This window comes from Argentina anserina, chromosome 3 (genome assembly GCF_933775445.1).
Source record: "Argentina anserina chromosome 3, drPotAnse1.1, whole genome shotgun sequence".
NCBI classification, from domain to species: Eukaryota; Viridiplantae; Streptophyta; class Magnoliopsida; order Rosales; family Rosaceae; genus Argentina; species Argentina anserina.
Window position 1 is genome coordinate 11,548,903 of NC_065874.1, and position 20,693 is coordinate 11,569,595.

General features: G+C 37.6%; 3 protein-coding genes across 4 annotated transcripts; 2 read left to right on the plus strand and 1 right to left on the minus strand.

Moving 5' to 3' along the window:
* Positions 1–12,051: 12,051 nt before the first annotated feature.
* LOC126786190 (protein yippee-like At5g53940) lies at positions 12,052–16,051 on the plus strand. The gene is made up of 5 exons (XM_050511942.1): positions 12,052–12,346; positions 13,029–13,072; positions 15,183–15,291; positions 15,376–15,431; positions 15,512–16,051. Exons 1-5 carry the CDS (start codon positions 12,251–12,253, stop codon positions 15,588–15,590), a joined length of 384 nt encoding a protein of 127 aa, XP_050367899.1. The 5' UTR covers positions 12,052–12,250; the 3' UTR covers positions 15,591–16,051.
* A 281-nt stretch (positions 16,052–16,332) lies between these two features.
* On the plus strand, positions 16,333–19,236 carry LOC126786189 (uncharacterized). 2 transcript variants are annotated; one of them, XM_050511940.1, is made up of 4 exons: positions 16,333–16,589; positions 16,847–17,914; positions 17,951–18,607; positions 18,896–19,236. In XM_050511940.1, the coding sequence occupies exons 1-4, from the start codon at positions 16,536–16,538 to the stop codon at positions 18,959–18,961; spliced, it is 1,845 nt and encodes a 614-aa protein (XP_050367897.1). In that variant the 5' UTR covers positions 16,333–16,535; the 3' UTR covers positions 18,962–19,236. The 2 variants fall into 2 exon arrangements, with proteins under 2 accessions (XP_050367897.1, XP_050367896.1); XM_050511939.1 differs by having other exon boundaries at positions 16,847–18,607.
* A 561-nt stretch (positions 19,237–19,797) lies between these two features.
* Positions 19,798–20,463, minus strand: LOC126787058 (G-type lectin S-receptor-like serine/threonine-protein kinase At1g11280). The gene is made up of 3 exons (XM_050512994.1): positions 20,327–20,463; positions 19,966–20,056; positions 19,798–19,893 (listed from the first exon to the last, which is right to left on the minus strand). Exons 1-3 carry the CDS (start codon positions 20,461–20,463, stop codon positions 19,798–19,800), a joined length of 324 nt encoding a protein of 107 aa, XP_050368951.1.
* Positions 20,464–20,693: the final 230 nt, after the last annotated feature.

Below are 20,693 nucleotides of genomic sequence, written 5' to 3' on the forward strand. Positions count from 1 at the left end.
TTAACATATACTTAAAATACATCCTAAGAGTCGAAATTTGATTTTACATTTATTTTTACTGATGGAACATGTCTTTTTTACCATGTTGATCAATGTGCGACACACTATTTATTTGTTCATTACTATTGTATTGTATACATGAAGTTTGTTTTTGTTCAGGTATTACACAACTTGTTCAAAACTTCATGCCCGTAGCAGCTATAAATGTTAGGTGAGAAGCAAATTTCCTTATTAATGTAATTGCAACAATTGGCCATTCTATTACAATTGATGGGATGACAAAATAGACAGCACAAGTGGCACACCCCGGTCCGACGGTCGGTGGGTTTTACCCCTCACCGAGTGCCGGCCTCGAGAAGCGATTTAATGTTACAATGCGGAATGATATAAAAAACAAACAAAAAAACAACTTATTTCTAGACACTTCACTCTAGGCTCATCCAATCTCCTCCCGACTCGACAAATTTACACTTTTCTACAAAAAAGTGTATAAATGGGTGGATGAGTAAAATCACGCCAGCAAAGCCATGTCATTTTACTCACGCTATAAATAAAACAATATATCATATACGCACAGTTCACAACAATGTGTCACATCGCACAATCCCTTCTTATTGGTTATTATTCAATTTAGTAATCCCCATGGGACACCTAATGACCTCTTACCCTATACCTCTGCGTGCCACATCCTTACTTCGGCATAACTCAATCAAGAAGTTCACATGTTCCATGACTAGCCACACGATTTATCCAACCATATAACTCCATAGATTTTGACATGCTTCACTTGAAAATAGAAAGATATTTCATAAATAGATCAAAATATTCTTTTTTACCATTTAAAAAGCATATAAGCACATTTGAAACACATTACATAAACCACTCACATTATGAATACGAATTACACCAACTGCCAAAGCTATCTGGGATGCCCTGCACAAGATATACTACGTTGATTCAGATGAAACTCTACTATTTGTACTTCATCGTTTGTGTTTTTGGGTGAAGCAGAATGGAAGACCTTTTTCTGCCTACTACAATGAACTTGTAGGATGGTTGGAAGAGATGGATCAACGCCCGGCATCTCATTCTACTACAATTGATGGTGTTGTGTATGAAGCATCGTATATGGCTCGATTGAGAGTTCACATGTTCTTGAGCGGATTGGATCTTGAATTTGATCAAGTTCGGGAAAAGAGTGTGAGAAAGCATCTAAAGCTGGATTTAGAGCAAAGTTATGCATACATTCGAAGAGTCCACAACAATCGAATGTTACAATATGCAACTACCCCTGAAGCCACAATCATGGCTACTATAACACCATCACCACCACCAGTAGCCGGTGCCGTAGATTCCCAGTGTCAGATTGGTCCTCCTCCTGGTTTCACTGCCTACGTTCGGTGCTCACACAAATAAAACTGGAGGGAAGCCTCCAGTCAAGTTCCTGAATCTTACATGTACTCATTGTGAGGATGTTGGCCATACCAAGGAGCGATGCTATGAGATTTTGATATCCGGAATGGTGCGATTTCCACCAGGAAGCCACACAAAAATATCAAAAAGGCAACTGCAGCTAATACATGGTCGTCTGAAAGGTCCTATGCACTTGTAGCTGAATTAGGTATGATGGGTAATGCATCTTCTCTATCTACATTATCTATGAATGAATCTTGGATAATTGACACTGGTGCAATTGATCATATGACAAATAACCATAGTTTGGTAGACTCTATTAAGCCATCCCCTCATCATGTTGTTTCTATTTCTAATGGTTCACCTTCTCCTATTATTGGTGAAGGATCTATGAAAATTTATGATCAATTAACCCTTGATTCTATACTTGTTATTCCCTCTCTTGCATATAACCTTTTATTTATGGAACATGTTACTATGGCTCTTTCATGCACTGTAACCTTTTATCCTGATTTATGTATTTTTCAAGACATTCTGACAAAATAGATTCTTGGTTATGGTGTTAGAAGGGAGAAATTGTATTACTTGGATTTGATGAGCAGTGGATAACAACAGTTAAGATCGTTAAGTCAAGCAAACAACACCAGTAGTCTGAATAAGGCCAAAGAGGCAATGTGGTTATGGCATCGCCGCTTAGGTCATTTATGTTTTGGATATCTTAAAAAGTTACAGCCATAGTTATTTTCAATTGTTGAAGAGTTTGATTTTAAGTGTGACATTTGTGAACTGGCCAAGATCCATCGTCTTACCTATTCTCCAAGTTTGAATAAACGTTCAAATCCTTTTATGAAAATACATTATGATGTTTGGGGTCCTGCTAAATTTTGTACACGTTCTGGCTTTCGTTACTTTGTGGCTTTCACTTATGAATGTACCAGGTTGACTTGAGGTATCCTTGATGAAACATAGGAATGAAGTATACTCCATGTTTATTTAATTCCATAAGATGGTGGCAACTCAATATTAACAACCAATCCGGGTACTTTAATCTGATGATGGTGGAGAATATGTGAATGGTAAAATGTCTGCATTCACCAAACTTCATGAAATTCGACACCAAACTTCAATTGTGTATATTTCCCAACAAAATTGATTGGATGAAATGAAGAATATACGGTTGTTAGAAGTCGTTCGTGCCTCTTTCTTTGGTATGAATGTGGATCAAAAGTTATGGGGCGAAGCTGTGTGCTCTGCTGCATACTTGATTAATCGCACACCTTCCCGTGTGATTGAGTTCCATAGCCCATATAAGAAGTTACATCTGTTGCGCAATGTACCATCTTTACCTAATCTAGAGCTTAGAATTTTTGGACGTATGGTGTATGTGCATATAAACAAAAAACTAAGGACCAAGTTGACTCGTGTACTGTGAAGTGTGTGTTTGTAGGGTATGCTGAATTTCAGAAAGGGTATTGTTGCTATGACCAAGTTCTTAATAAGATGCATGTTTCCTTGGATGTCTCGTTCCGTGAGTCTGAACCTTATTACTCAGGGGGAGTTTCAAAGTCTTCCCTTCAAGGGGAGAGCAGTTATGTAGGAAATCCTATGAATATGGATGAATTTGAAAAGTTGGAAAACATAGAAAGTCGGTTTGGGGCTGGAAATCGAGTAGAAGAAACAAGTATAATTAAGCAGAAGAAACTACAGGTACACGAGTGGACTTGTTAGCTAGACAAGTCGTCTTGTTAGCTACAATGTAGCTTTCAAGTAATGACTCAGGCGACTCGTTAGTTCCTCCCATAACAGAGACAAACGAATAGGGTTGACCCATCATCTTCTGAATAGAATGTGAACTTCCTCAAATTAAAGAGATTGTGTCGGAAGATCCCCTTCTACTCCATCATCTGAAGAACCCATCCAAAATGTCCTTCCGGAGGTACATAATGATAACATTTAATTGGATAGTGTGGAAACTTTTGTACCTAGGAGATCTCAACGGGCAACAAAAGGGGTTCCAAAGAAACAGTATGAGCCTAGCATAGAAACCAAAGTTAAATATCCTATTGCTAGCTTTATATCTCATCATAGGTTGTTTGGATCACATACACTTGTTTTTAATAAATTATCTACAATATCTATTCCTAGTAATGTACAAGATGCTCTGGCAGATCCAAAGTGGAAGCAAACTATGAATAAAGAATTGGAAGCCTTGCAAAAGAATGAAACATGGGATTGTAAACCCAGTCCCGAATTAGAAAAGTTCACTCCGGAATTAAGGTGTACTGAAAAGATGTTAACCATCCTCAATCCCTTCTAACCTAACCCAAGCAAAGCCTCTCTTTTCAGAGATTTCAGAGAAAATAAAAATAACCTCATAAAATCATTTGAGGTATATAAGAATTCCAATACAAGAAGAGATCAACGAGACCATGAATATGATTCTCCTCCTCTTCCTGTCGGAAGGAAAGGAAGAGAGTTCTTCCCCTTTTGTAACAACCAAACCTCGTACACGATCTCGACAAATATCAGTATACTATTACTAGTTTGCTACTACTACACAACATAGGGGAGGGAGAGAGAGAGTGGAAGAGAGAGCCTGAGAGAATCAAAGGCATCCTCTTTTATCCTTTTTTTCTTTCTTTTTTTGTGTGAGAAAACTCTCTTGTTCACCCCCTCCCCCTTATGTCGGTTCCCCCCTTTGATCTCATCTCCCCCCAAGCCTTATCCCCTATTTTCTTTCAATTATTTACATATTAACATGTTACATATATTATTTCCTTTTATTATGAGAATATGTATAATGATATGTCGATATGCATCGTACTTAGCATACGTTGTACCATTCTTTTCCTGCCCATATAGGAATTTAACAAATATACCATTCTTACAGGGGTTAGACACTAAATAGACAATAGTTACAAAAAATTATTGATATTAATATCAATTTATCACAGGGATGTTGTTATTATGCCTCCTGGTAAGAAGACATTCGGATGTCGTCGAGTGTTTGTAGTGAAGTTGAAAACTGATGGAAGCATTGACAAATATAAAGCTCGCCTAGTGGTTAAAGGATATACTCAACAATATGGTGTTGACTATCATGAGACATTTGCTCTGGTAGCCAAAATCAACATTGTAAGGATCCTTATTGCATTAGCTGCTCGTTATGATTGGCCACTTCACCAATTTGATTTGAAGAATGCTTTCATGAATGGAACTCTGGAAGAAGTGTACATGGACACCCCACTTGGTATTAGTTGTAGACCATGTGGCATTGGAAAAGTGTGCCGACTTAAGAAGTCTTTGTATGGATTGAAACAATCACCTATAGCTTGATTTGGGAGGTTCTCCAAAGTCATGAAGACGTTCGGATATCGACAAAGCAACTCTGATCATACATTGTTCATTAAACGCAAGGATGATAAGATTACTACATTAATTGTATATGTAAATGACATGGTTGCTACAGTTGAGATGACAAGTCTACAAAAACATTTGTCCTAAGAATTTGAGATGAAAGATTTGGGTCAATTGAAGTATTTTTTGTGGATTGAAGTTGTAAGGTCCGAGCTTGGGATTATTTTGTCACAACAGAAGTATGTACTTGATCTTCTTACTAAAACATGAATGATGAATTGCAAACCGGTTGACACCCCAATTGAGATGAACCTTAAGTGGACATTATATCTTGATCAAGTTCCAACAGACAAGAGTAGGTATCAACAGTTAATGGGAAGATTGATTTACTTGTCACATACTAGACTTGATATTGCATATGTTGTAAGTGTTGTTAGTCAGTTTATGCATAATCCAAGTGAGGAGCATATGGATGTTGTATTACATATTCTCATATATTTGAAGTTTGCACCTGGTAAAGCTCTACTATTTACAAAAGATGGCGAATTTGTAGTTATGGGGTATACAGATGTAGATTGGGCTGGAGATAAGATTGATCACATGTCTACTTATGGATACTTTACTTTTATCTGTGGTAGTCTCATCACCTGGCGTAGTAAGAAGCATAAGGTGGTTGCACGCTCTAGTGAAGTAGAATATCGTGGTATGGCTCATGGGATGTACAAACTACTGTGGACTCGAAATGTATTAAGGAGTTGAGTGTCAATCTTAAAAAAACCAATGGATTTGCGTTGTGATAATATTGTAGCAATTGAGATTGCTCATAATCCAGTTCAACATGATAGAACTATACATATGGAGGTTGATCGCCATTTTATTAAGGAAAATCTTGATAGGAAGATTATCAGGTTACCATTTGTATCTTTTGAAGACCAGTTTGTGGATGTACTTACTAAAGAAGTGTCACACAAAGCGTATGAAGACTCAATTGCCAAGTTGTGCATGACTGACATTTATGCACCAACTTGAGGGAGAGAGTCGAATTATAGAGTCCTTGTTTGTATATATGACTAATTACTTGTAGATGTGATAAGATTCAGTAGACAACTTCTCATGTAAGAATACATCTTGTATCAGTATCATCGAATTCTTCATGAATATCTTTCTTCTAGGTGATTGTAATTCGCATTGTTGTTGTCATAAATGGTTTTGGCTCAACTGTATACACAACAAATGGTTACAAAGCTACATTATTACATCACCCTAGTGTTCAAATCCAAGTAGATTGTTAGGCGATACAATCTCACATTTTCTTCATCTTGTATCTGACAACAATCATATATGATATAACGATAATTGATCAATCTTACAATGTATATCAAGGGTAAACTTGAGGTGTGTTACCCACACATGTTTGATCCCCATTGCCAACAAGTCTCGTTGGTTTACGATCTGTAAATTATCATGCGGAAATTCATACATGAGGGTTGTGTAACAGATATGTGTTGGTCATAAGTCCCTTAGGGTTGAGGTTGTAATTTTGCCTTAGAGATGGTAGTGTAATGTAACCAAATTTTCACCTAAATTTTTTGTAAATAAAAAAAAAGTATCTACCGAATTCCAACTCATTAAGATAACATATTAACATTGCTAAGTCATGCCACAACTTTAGAAGTAAAAATATTCGATCCAATATAATTTTTGTTCTCACTATTCTTCTATCTGCCCTTTTTGTATGAGCTAATTGATTCAGTGATCTGTAGGCTAAAACCCACCGTCTTACTCTTAATGTTTACTCTTATTATTTCCAATGAGGACCATCTTGTTAAAGACTAGTTGAACCGCTTCGATTCACTAAGTTTTCGATTTCATATTTAGATCTTTACCTTTTAGTTTGTAGATATATATGAGTAGATCATTCATACAAAATTTCATTAAAACTAAAAATCATTAAGACATTCATAAATGTGATTTACTCATTATAAACTTAAACGGTTCATGTTTAACAATTTTAGTTCGCTCATTAATTTAATCACTACATTTGCTGAAAATTTGTACATCTAATCTACTCTTATATACCTAATATCGGTTGAGAGGAAAAACTGTGATCGAAAAATAAATTTAATTAACAATCGATAAGAAAGTCCTCAACGGAATAGTCTTCATTGGAAAATCTCCCATTGAACCACTTCAACATGGAATATGCAGTGTTCTAAAAAGTTGCCACCTAGACCGTCTAGGCGCTAGGAGGTGGATCACCGCCACGCTTTTTGCTATTCGATCATCTGTGACGTTCAAGGGATTTGACAGTTGACTAGGCGTTCATCAGCAGTTCTCAGTGGTCCCTGACAGTCAAAATCAATGGATTTTTTAAAAAAGAAAAAAAATAAAATGTAGTGGAAGTAAAAAAAACTTCATGATGAATATTTTATTTCGGATGATAACACAAAAGTTGAGGAATAAGAAATAGATATTGAGTATAAGTCCGATAACAAAAGAGTTAGGAAATGATTTGGAGAAGAAGAACTTGAGATTTGGTATTGTATTTATTTTACAATTTACTTTTTATTTTAATATTTTTGTATAGATGTTGGACTTAAGTTATTTTGAGTTTAGACTATTTTGAAAATTAACATTGAGCATCATTACATATTTTTAATCATATAAATAGTTTACATACAAATATAAAAATAAATAAAAATTTAATAATTCGAATCTGCCTAGTCGTCTAATTGCTAGGAGGGGCCGGTCTCATTTGCTTATATGGGCCGGGCCCAATATTGTGCCCGTATCCTATTCGGGCCGGCCTATTTATTTTTCGTATCGAGCTCAGGCCGGCCTATTTACTTAAATATTAAGCTCGGCTTGGCCCACGGCCCAAGCACATGTCAGTCCAGAAGAAGCGGGCCGGCCTAGCCAATTAGCATTATAAGACACAATTAACATTAAAAAATTGTGTAATTAAAATATTTGTTTTCTATAACTATTTAGAATAATAAATTAAATTAAATGGGACAACACATTTAATAATCTTATTTCTAAAACTATACATGTCAAAATTATGATTTTTTTATCACTACTTTGATGATATTTGTCACATAATGTAATTAAAATAATGAACTAACCAAACTACCGGTCTGTCCTCAGTACTAGGCCACCACAGCCCTGAATACCAATTCTACCCTACCATAATTAAAATTAATCTGCAACGTTGAAAGGAGGCAATCAGCGGAGCCCACGTGTGAAACCCAAGCTCCTTGTTTGAGTGACTTGTGGCGCGGCGGCTGCCACAGTGGTGGGCCCCTCCCCCCCCGTCTCGTTTCGTTCGTGTGGTCTATAATCGGCTAGTCCCGCACCCCATGCAGGCTCCGCAACGACGCCGTTACCTAGCCAATGACGTCTCGCCACGAGGGGCCGCTTCACGTGGAGCGGGCCGTACGGATAGTCTGAGCAGAGTGACGTGTGTGCGGTGAGCCGGTGACGTGTCCCGAGGGCAACGGCAACCCCAGTTAAAGCCTGCGCGGTTCGGCGGTGCCTCGTGTTTGCGTGGAGGGAACGAGAGAGAGAGTGGGACCCAGGAGAGAGCTGTATAGCCTGACACGTGTGGGCACCGCGGAGGTAATGACTAACTAAACCCGCGGAAAACGTTTGATTAAACAAATAATTAATGGGGTGGGGCCTGACGGGACATAGAAAAGGGTGAATTCGGGTTTGGGCGGCTGCCGCTTTGGGTTAAACGGGGATGTGGTTGTTAAGAGTCTTAATCCGATATCCTTCATTAATTCCTAATTAGGGTTAGCTAGTCACCACCGCATTGTTATCATCTCCGCAATCTCCCAACGAAGGGGGGCAACTGTAATCGGATCTCTTTAGAATCATGCAAAATTGCAAATGTACAGTTAGATATGTTAACCATATTTTGCTGTGACTTGTCGATTATTTGGATTGTACAGTATATGATGGGGATTGGGTGATTGAATTATTTGGACTATCAAAGTAATATGTTAGAATCACATGTACTCTTTTTTTCTCATGAGAATCACAAACTACTTGTTGCAAATTAAGGGGTTCTATTTGTATACTGTTTATACCTCAATTGCTATTAACACTTCCTAATTACTTTTGGCAAAAACAAAAAACTAAATACACTCCTCTTGTTTACACCCTTCATCCAAACTCAACTTTCTTTATTCCTAAAATCCAGTACTCTAATTTGATCGTTTTTATTGAACTTCGGACCCTTTTAGTAGTTAATCTCTTTGTAGTATCACCTCTCCGTAGCTAATCGTTACAGCATTAAAGTGTAAGATCAAAACATGCCTGATGAAATCAATTTTACAAAAGATAAAATCTCTACAATTCAAAAGCGAATCTAGAAAACTAAATACGCAATTGGAACTAGCTTAAGTGTTTGGCATAGAACACAAATTGAGGCAAACCGTTCAACTAGCACACAGCAAATGCCTGTCAACAAGTCAGAGTCGAATCACTCGACGTCCTCACTTGTATCATTGCTTGAATCTTTTACATGCTTCTAATATGTTCTATTTGTGTCCAAAGGCACTATGATGAAACCTTCACCACCAGGTCCAAATCCACTTCCAGGTGACTTGTTGTTGCTTCTGGGTTACGTTAGGTCGTCATTTTCCATCAACAAGAGAAGACAAGAGGTTGTAGAAGAGAAGAGTCAGAAGACAAGAGGGTCGTCATACAAAGGTAAAGAAAAATCTTCTCCTCTTATTTTTATATTTGTCCTTAACTGACTTTTTAAATATATTGAAAAAGTCAGAGAAAAATAAAACAATTTATAGAGGTACAAACAGTAACTTAGGAGGTGCAAATAGAACTCCTTTGCAAATTAACTTAACTAACAAAAAAGAAAAACAACTCACATAAATTATAGAAGAGAAAAACTAAGACATATCATATATTTTATCTAAATCAATTTCTAGGCTCATTATTAGGGGTGGCACTTAAGACCGAAAAACCGAAAACGAACCGAAAAAACCGGACCAAAACCGAAAAAAACCGAACCGAACACAAGAAAAACCGAACCGAACCGAACCGAATTAATCGGTTTGGTTTCAGTTTGGGCACATAAGAAACCGAACCGAACCGAAAAACTGAATTATTTATAAAATAATGTCGTTTTACGTTTATCATATCGAATATTTGTTTTGATTAATGTGATTTTAGGTTTATATTATATATAATCATCTATGTTTATATGTATGCCCATATATGTATGTTTCAAATAAGTTTGCTAAAACAAACACATATATATATATACAAGCGGATGTGTAATTACTAAATCCGCCTCAATATGAAGCAACTATATGAAGGAAACTTCTCGAGATCGATCGACACCATTCGATATGATTGATATGTATATATAGTCACCTTGTAAAAATTTCATCCAATTCGGACCTCGTTTAACCGTCGGAATTTCTAGTAAACCGAAAACAATACTAATATGTCATAAGAGAAGACACATTACCAAAATGCGAATGAGAAAAGTTGTTTACATATTTGAAATCACATAATTTTTTTCATCGATCGTGCGTGGTCGAAACAAGGAAACTCATTTGGCAAAGCCCCGGTCAATGAGGGTTTTATTATGTGAAAACACATGTTTTTTGGTTGACCGTTGGTACGGACGGTAAAACCATGTTCCAAAACGGACGAAGTTTTGACGGGTTCCCTAAATATATATATCGATCACATCTACTGGTGTCGATCGACCATATTTCAAACTAGAGTTGTCGATCGCCGAAGTGTCCACTAATGTATTATAACCTTTATATTAGGGTTATAATAAAACTATCACATTATGAAGCGACTATATGAAAGAAACTTATTGGAATTGATCGACACCATCCGATGTGATCAGTATATATATTTAGTGACCATTTTAAAATTTCATCCAATTCAGACCTCGTTTGACCGTCGGAATTTCCGGTAAACCAAAAACAACACTAATATACCATAAGGGAGGACCCATTACCAAGATGCGAATGAGAAAAGTTGTTTACATATTTGAAGTCACATAATTTTTGTCATCGATCGTGCGTGGTCGAAACAAGGAAATTCATTTGACAAAGTCCCGGTCAATAGGGGTTTTATTATGTGAAAACGCATGTTTTTTGGTTGACCGTTGGTACGGACGGTTAAACCATGTTCAAAACGGACGAAATTTTTACGGGTTCCCTAAATATATATACCGATCACATCTACTGGTGTCGATCGACCATATTTCAAACTGGAGTTGTCGATCGCCGAAGTATCCACTAATGATCATAACTTTTTATATTAGGGTTATAATAAAACTATCACATTATGAAGTGACTATATGAAGGAAACTTATCGGAATTGATCGACACTATCCGATGTGATCAGTATATATTTTTAGTGACCATTTTAAAATTTCATCTAATTCGGACCTCGTTTGACCGTCGGAATTTCCGGTAAACCAAAAACAACACTAATATACCCTAAGGGAGGACCCATTACCAAGATGCAAATGAGAAAAGTTGTTTACATATTTGAAATCACATAATTTTTGTCATCGATCGTGCGTGGTCGAAACAAGGAAACTCATTTGGCAAAGCTCCGGTCAATGAGGTTTTATAATGTGAAAACGCATCTTTTTTGGTTAATCGTTAGTATGGACGGTCAAATTATGTTCAAAATGAATGAAATTTTTACATGGTCCCTAAATATATATGTTGATCACATCTATTGGTAGCGATCGACAATATTTTGAAACTAAATTTTTTTTAAAAAAAAAATTTCAAAAAAAAAACTGAAAAAAACCGAACCGAACCGAACCTTTCGGTTCGGTTTTCAATTTGTCATATTAAAAAACCGTAAATCAAACCGAACCGAACCGATACGGTTTGACCCCAAAACGAACCGTTTAAACCGAATACCACTCCTACTCATTACGACATAACATAGTATTTAGTTTTAATACAAGTGGTTACATTTTACTTTTGACTCTTGTAATCTAGCCTCTAGGCAGCAGTGTAGCACCGTAGCACTATATAATTATCTGATTAGTTTCGAATTTTCGAGCTACCTAGCGTTAAACTATTATTGGGTCACATAATTCACATTTTTTTTGTCAACAGAAAATTAGAACTACAACCACCCCTACTAGAATTAAAGTAAAAAGGAAAAGAGGAATAGAGATAATAAATGATACCAGAGTGGAATCACATATTTTGTTCACGTACAGTATATTGTTCTAGAGCGTTACTATTGATTCTTCTTATAGAAAAGGAAACAGCCGCCGGGGTGAACTTTCCTACAATTTTTGTTCGGGTTTTGGGGAACTGCCATCGTAAACCATTGGCCGAGGCGTGGCACTGTGCCAATCCACCTTTCTTTGTCTTATATCCTTCACTTGTTTCTTGTTTCGTTAGAAGTTCAGGTACTTCAAGAAGAAGAAGAAGAAGAAGAAGAAAAAGTAGTGTGTTAGATGGGAAGAATATTCGTGGTAGAGCTAGAGGGAAGGTCTTACAGATGCAAGTTCTGCAAGACCCACTTGGCCCTCGCCTCCGACTGTGTTTCTCGGGTACTTTCTTCTCACCTCACTCTCCTCTTCTTTCACTTTCTGCTCTAAAAAATGAATCTTTTTTTTCATAAGAACCATTACCAATCGCCAGCACTGTAAAAGCTTCAGTTTGCTGCGACGTGCATATTGTTTATCTTCTTCAAGTTTTTTTCATTAGTTGAGATGGGTCTTAAAGTAACTATGTTGATTCATGCGATCTGTTCCAGTAAGTGAATTAGTGTATGCCATTCAATGATCTAGTTTCCCAGTGGGAATGTTAACATCATTGCCTTTGCTTATTGGTTGATGAGTTGAATTGCGAAGTAGGTGTTTAGAATATACATTTAACGTTTTGAGCTATGATGTATTTTAAATTTTGATCTTTTATGCTTGAATATGAGTGAAGGAGTTAGAAGAAGCGAAGAACTTTCCAGGTTGCTAAATTATGGGTTGTAGTGAACTAGAGAGATCTCTGACTTTCAAAACTATACATATTGGTTTGTCTTAATTCGCAGCTGAACTAAAAACTCTATCGTCTTAACTCACCTAGATGGTCACAGCTGGTGTGCTGATTTCTTTCCGCTGTTCAATTGGGGTCACTAGCTTGTATTTGTTTTTGTCATGCATTAGAGTATGAAATTGAACTGCTCTGTTGGATTTAAACTGTTTCGGGGTCTCATTTTCCTCTTGTTGATTTTGTCAGGCTTTTCGTAGCCGCCGCGGAAAAGCGTACCTCTTCAACAATGCGTGAGTTATCCGTCTTACCCGGAATACCTGGAATTATTGTTTTCTTAGTATATGGATCTATAGGGCTGTAATACTATGCCCAGACCAGATAATTATGAAGCTACTTAGGACATTGTCTTTAGGATACTGAATAAGTTATCTTGCTATCCCATATTGGGAGGAGTAATAGTTTTTCATGTTTTGCATCTCTTTTGCTATATTGGGCATATTTGCTAGAAATATAAGCTCGAATTTTAGTAGGACATAAAGCTATCCTAAATTTGAGTTGGAGTGTCTCCTTAATCCAAAAAAAAAGAGTCACAGTAGACAACATAAGGCAACAACAATTGTGCAAGTACAACCCAGTGCAGCAGTACAGCTTTGCCCTTATATTACTCCTCAACTCTAGCAGCTAGCCCACCTAGCAGAAGGATCAAGAAATATATCAAACATGGAAAGTCGTTATTAGTTGAACTGTTGAAGTTCCGATACATGAAAAAGCTTGACCTCTAACTGCTTAACATTTGAATACTAAAAATTTAAAATACAAACATATGGTTGGCAATTTATCATAGTTTCCTAAGGCAAGTTTTTGTTGGTTCATTATACGCCTATACTATATCTTTCTGGTGGCGACTCCTTTTCTTTTTCCCTAGGACAATAAGAACAGTTTATGATTATGGATATGAACTATTGAAAATGATTTGAGAACTGAAGCACCTTTTCAGTTAAAAGACATTTGTGTGCTCTGTAGACTACAGGGGCAAATGCATAAGATCTTCCATCAAGGTTCATTCTCGAACTGGTGAAAACTACTTGAATTTTTTTTTTTTGATATATATTTTTTACTTTTGCCAGATGCTTTCCTCTTACATTATGCTTCTTCTATCAGGGTTACATATTTTGATAAGAAAAGATATTGCCTCGTACTGTTTGACTTCTCTGCCTGCTTTTTAAGGTCTTCAAGAATAGCTAGCCATACATACTTATGTCCTTATGATAATGCCGGAAGCCCCAGAACTTTATTCTTATTATTTCATTTTCTCTCTGAAGATATCTTGTTTAGAAACTAGACCAAGGATACGGGTGTAAAATGCTTTTAGACCACCCCCCCCCCCCCCCCAAAAAAAATCATATCCCATATTAGGCTAAATTGTATGCATACACATACAAACTCAACATTTCTAAGCCCACTTACTATGAAGTTAATGAAGGTAAGCTACAATGAACTGCATGGTCTTGTCCACATGATTAAACTTAATAACTAATAGAAGTTGGCTGGTTATTCTCCCCCCCCCCCCCCAACCAACAAAGGTCAATTCTAGTTCTGCCACTGCATGTATGCAGGTGATATATGCACGCATATAAAGTAGTGCGAAATGATAGAGTGAACCGTTTATAGCATAATTTCTACAGTTTAAACTTGTCTGGAATGAAACTCTGTGTGTGTGTGTGTGTGTTTTTTTTTTTCCTGCTTGACTGTGGTATCTGATTGTAGCTGAGATGAGCATTTTGTTGTTCTTGAATGTAACATGTTACTAAATACTTTTGTTGATTTGCCTATAACGTGAAAATGAAATTTCAGGCCCTTCTTTTGATCTTAGACAACTCTCATACTCTTCCCAGCACAATGAGTTTCCCAATAAAGAGGCAAGCCAAGATCAAACAAAAGCAGAATGGTAATGAGTCTACAGTGGAGACAGATTGGCTTGTTGGGAAAGGAGAATGAACCCCAAACTACATACCATAGGGAAGTGTCTTCACATTTTGTGTAGAGTTCGATCAAGACAATTAAAGTATTTAACTGAAAAGGGTTGGAGTTTGACGTCTTTTCTTTTAGTAAAGGAGTTTGACGTCTTATTAGATTGGCAAACTGCAATAGTAATACTCTTAAGAGACTGCCTTAAAAGAGTGCCTTATACGAATTGCTCACAGAACCTAGTTTGACTTTTGATATGACGTAAACAATTATGTACTGCACTAGAGTGCACCGTTCATTGAGAATTTAGGATGTCCTGGGATTTTTAATTTTGTTCTTGCTTTCATCTAAATCCATGATGTAAGGATAAACTTATATGTGGTAGGTAGCAGATTGCAAATATTGATAGAAACTGATTTTTTTGACTTCCAGGGTGAATATAACTATTGGAGCATTAGAGGAGAGGATGATGCTCTCAGGTCTGCACACTGTTGCGGATACATTTTGCTGTTTCTGTGGGCAAATTGTGGGCTGGAAATATGTACTCTCTCTCTCTCTCTCTCTCTCTCTCTCACTGCTTAATATTTGTGACTTCATTCTCAAATAATTTGGTTTGTACAACCAGGAGTCTGCACATGAGATGGCCCAGAAATATAAAGAGGGGAAGTTTGTCCTTGAAAGGTATAATGCTCTCCCTCAATTTCCATTTTGTGGGTTGTTAGCCACTCTCAAATATTTTCCTCTATTACTGTCATTTACAGGGGGAGCATGGTCGAGGAATTAGATCTCTCCACAGAGTTCGACATTGATTCTGAAGATGCTGAGGTTCTTAGTTTATAGTTGCACTGGACAATGCAGAACAGCGGCAATGTTCTTAGTATTTGAATAATGCAGAGTGAAACTTAATATATACTTAGTTGATTTGCATGCAACGAAGGCAACAAATGAACCTGATACTCGGTGTATGCTGTTAATGCATAGATGACTTCATGCTACACTTTTGCATTTGTGCTATCATCTGCATTGCTTTTTTTCAAGTTCTATGGAGATATTATGCAGTTGATTTTGTTTTTCTGTTGATATAATTACTTTAATAGTGAATTACTGGAACCCGTTCTTATGAACGACAATTATTGTATCAGCATCCGAATTTGATAAACATGACCTATCTTATAGGAGTTAGTTATAGACTTATACCAGTGAAATCCTTCAAAAGTTAAAAAAAGGGGACAGTTTATACATGATTATACTCAGATTATTCGGTAGATCATATATCTTTCATCCTCTTTCATCATGGTAATTGGTCCAATTAAACCAACTCGAACCACGTTGTTCAAAATTTTTGACTTGATTATGGTGTAAATTAATTTGATGTTCTTATTCAAGTTTCAACTCAGCTGGGTATGTTCAGTATCTTTGACACAAGTAGAGTACTCCATCATCTCCATGTGATTTTTTTTTCACCCTCCTCTCCAAATTCATACAGAAAAAATTATTTACAATTTAGGGTAGGAAAAGGATTTATAAAATGGGAAAAGAAAATAATAAGAGAGAGAGAGAGAAGGCAAGACAGTATATAAGAAGCGGGTAGACGAGGAAGACAGAAATTTTGGGTCAAAAGCCTGAAACACAAAAAAACACACCATTCTATCTTTTGTTTGTGTCGCAGAATTCGTACCTCTACAGAATCCCGATTGCATCCCCGCGAGGAGACCCCATTTGTTTCTGTTTCTCGTTGTATTCCTTAATCTTGTTCATCGTTTTCTAGTTTGATTGTTGCAGGTGATGGCCAAGTCCTCTTCTTCCCATCGCAAGAAACGCGACAAGATTTCATCCAAGGTTCCCTTCTCTTCTTCATTCATACTCTTTTTGCGTTTTTCGTGTACCGGGTTTCGCTTTGTCTGTTCTTAAGATTAGTTGTTTTGGTTGGTTTTGTCCATAGAGAAATTTAGGTAGCAAATCTAGGTCAACAACAGTTGATTTGGTGAGAAATTTAATCGAGGTTTTGCTTGTAAGTTGATAACTTTGGTTTATGTAGTATGTTATGCACAATGCCGATTTTGCTTATATGGTTTTTGTGTGCATTGTTTGTTTAGGCTCGAACAAAGAAGAAGAGCAAGACTAGGAGTAAGACCAAGAGTGAGAAATATAGATCCAAGAAGGTTCGCCGTCGTGATGATTCTATTTCTTATTCAGATGAGGATGATACCCGAAGCTTGAGTTCGGATTCGTCGTTTAGCTCTGAGGATAGACAGAAGGGTAGGAGGGGGCGATCAAGCACTCGGAGGGATGTGAAGGGTAGTAAGAAGAGGGGTCGAAAGAGGTCTTATAGCAGTGATAGCCGTGAGGGGTCTGTTCGTCCGCGTGTGAAGAGGAGGAAGGGGACGAAGAAGGGGAAGGAGTATAAGGCGAAGAAGAGGAGCCGTTCGAGGGAGAAGCCTAGGAGAAATGTTAAGACTAGTTCTGTGAGTAGTGGGTCTTGGAGCTGCTCGACTTGTCAGGGTGGGGGTATTAGTGGTGATGAGATTGAATCTAATAAGACGCACAGGGGCAGGTCTGAGAAACGAGTGAGAGAGGAAACCGATAGAAACAAGGTTGAGAGTGGGACTGAGAGGAGTAGATATATGTCTAGGAGTTGTTCTTTGCGTAGTCGTGATAGCGAGAGTGATCCTCAGAGTCTAGAAAGAGTGAGTGGTGAGCGCAATGGGAGGAGATTGAGATCAGTTATTGCTGTAACCGAAGAAGACTATGAGGGGAGATGGTTAGATGGGGATGGGCACAAAGAAGAGATTACATATGATCCTGATGATTACCCTTCCTGTAGAAGTAATGACAGTAATGATGGAGGGAGCAAGAGGGAGTTGGATAATCATTTACATGTTCCATCTGAGGTGAGAATGAGGGTCGAGAGTGCAAAAGAGGAAAGTTCTCATGTTTCCAATGCTCAGATCGTGCGTCTCCCAAGTAGTGGCAACCTTTTTGAGAGGAGAGATGGTGAAGGGCAAATGGAACGGATTGATTCTAGCTGTGATGGAACCAGGATTGCTGATCATGTTGATGAAAATAAGATCACTGGGGAAATTAGCATTTTGAAAGATAATGATCTGGAGACGGTCTTAAGACAGAAGGCTTTAGAAAATTTAAAGAGATTCAGAGGAAAGCCTCAAAGGATTGCAGTAACTGGTAATAAGGAAGATGAGCAAAGGATTGCAGTAACTGGTAATAAGGAATATGAGAAGCAACCTTCTGGTGTAAAGGCTGAATTGGTTCAAATGGATTCCTTTAAGGTGGGTGGGGCTGGGGTGGTGGTTGTTAAGCCCTTCAAGGAGGATACTTCTATAAATGAGCACTCATTAGTAGAAGAGACCAATGGGTCTCCGGTCAGTGATTCCATTTGTTCATCTGAAATATCTGAAAAGGAAGCGGTTAAGAAGAATGGTAGAAATGAAACCGTCTCTGCCAAGCAAGATGTTGCCCATCCAACACATCAAGACGCTATTGCTGGTAGTTCCAGATCAACTGCTGTTGTAGATAAATCAAACTTGGCTGCACCAAAATCAATGTCTCGTTCACTAAAACCAAACTCAATTCTGAAGCGGGCACTTTCTTCACTGGAACCCCCTCGTGATAGGTTGTCGGTAACTGTGAGTGGTGTAGATAACTCTGCTTCCGGAGCTGCCCAAACTGTGAACCAAAGTAGCGATAACGTTGGTCTAGACATCAACAGTGGTTCTGGTTCTACTGGTCCTGAACCTTCTGGAGAGAATAGGTCTGATATACAGCAAGATGAGGCTAAGGATGGTTCACAGTTTGAGCAGAAGACCATGTCTGTGATGCGAGGTAGTGAAGTGGTACAGGTGGGTGTCTAATCTACTACTTGAAGTTCTTGTTTCTTATATTGTCCCAACGTTAATAAAAGAATTAGGATTATGCTAAGCACTTGGAAGGATTTTTAAATAAAAGAATTAATAGAGACAAACTGGGTCAGTCCCAGGATAATCCTTTGGAAGTAGGTGGATGTACCACACATCCCTGTAATTCGTAGGGCACATTTTGTAGATTAAACCCTGATTAAGTGACTTTCAGTTTTTAAATTTAGAGTCTGTTCTATTATTGCTCTAATAACTTTGTTTATTGTTGACTAGGTGAGCTACAAGGTTTACATCCCGAAGAAAACTCCTGCTTTGGCGAGGAGGCAACTCAAGCGATGAAATTGGGAGAATGCTTCAAACAACATTTGCTTCAATTAACAGAGGACGCAATTGGTTTTTTGGAGTCTGATGTTTGATTGACTTCATAAATAAAAGAATTGTGGTCAAGTAGTCATTGGTATGACCAAGAAAGGGAAGTAATTGGTAAATCATGTCACAATTTTTCAACTGTTCATATCTGTATTACTTGTTCTGATATTTTTTCTTCTGTTACGCAGCTTATGTAACTTGCTCAGGTTATGACATGAATAAGAACAATGAAAGAACGTGTTCAACTATTTTTTTGTTCAAGTATTAAAGCATCTTTCTGTATTACTGGTATTGCAGCTAATATTGTGCCTGTTTTCTGGATTGTGCTGCTATTTCTATTCTTTTTCTCGTGGTCCTCTGTTAGGATATCTAAGGGCATTTAGATTATTTATCTGCTACCTCTTGCACCTAAGGGAAACATGGATAAAGGTTGTCCTCAGTCCATAGAGAATGTAAATGTGTTTTGCCGGTGGTCCAAAATTTTAAACGGCATGTTTTCTCAAGTTTACCCAAATAGGAAGGAAATGAAATGAACAAATTAGAGAGCCATAACCCCAGAGATAGGGCAAGTAGAAGCTAATTTGTAGCAATACATGAAAAAGAAAGACTTTTATTGTTTGTTCTTGACAAAGGAGACGATGTGAAATTTAAGGAGGTATCCTATCTCTCGCTCCTCAAGGGGTGATGCACTTCTTACATCTTAGGGCCTTCTCTAAGAGCTTATTCCACTACAGGGTAACATAAAGCCAAATTTAGCTAAGAAAACAAGAATAAGACGACCTTGGAGCTTTGCTATAAGTTTTAAATCATTCATGAACATCATTCATGAACCCTTGATATCCTTGCCCTGACTTCTTTGACAGTCTTTTTGTGGCTACCTCTTGATTTTCACTCAAGATGCCCTGTAAAAGAAGAAAAATGCTAAAACTATTGAAGAATAAGAAGTAGCTTATTATGAAAAATGGGAGTGTCACCTTATAATCAGGGCCAAAGACTCCCTCTCCAAGTTTGTTAGCTTCAGAGAAGTTGTTTGTAGCACAGCTAATATGCTCCTTAAACTCCAGACTGGTAGAATGATACAGAAGTTTCCATCTCCAGTACTAACATTCTTTTAGAATAATCTCACTGTATGCCCTGTAACAGTATCATTGTCGCACCAGTGTCAGCTTGATCTAGTTGAAATCTATGTGATATGCTTTGTGACAGACAGATTATGTTATACATGCCTTTTATTTCCCAGGGATTTCTTGCAGAAGTATAAAACTAATATTGCAAGCAAAGCTCTTGTTGCTGAGTACTGCTATTACGAGAGTGGTATAGCTCTTTCTGTGCCACCCAACAGGAGTGGCCACAGCTGTGTTATTCAATAAAGAGGATTTGGCAACAGGGGATCTCGGTGGTGACCATCTGGGGGGTTTGAGGGGCTTGGAAGTTTTTGCATTATAAGGAGTTGAAGAGGACTCTAGGGACATAGCTAATATCAATAGGGCATGTTGTTCTGTTGCTATTTACATTTGGAGATTGAGCAGTAGAACACAAACAAACGCCCAATGACTTTCATCACGTCAGCCTAAAAGTGAAAAATAATCCAGTTTCCCATGATCTGATATCTGCAAATATATGAGAATTGCAGAGGACATCCTCGAGTCAATTATGATTGGATATTGTGTTGATCATGTAACTGGTGGCTATCTCTGTCTCT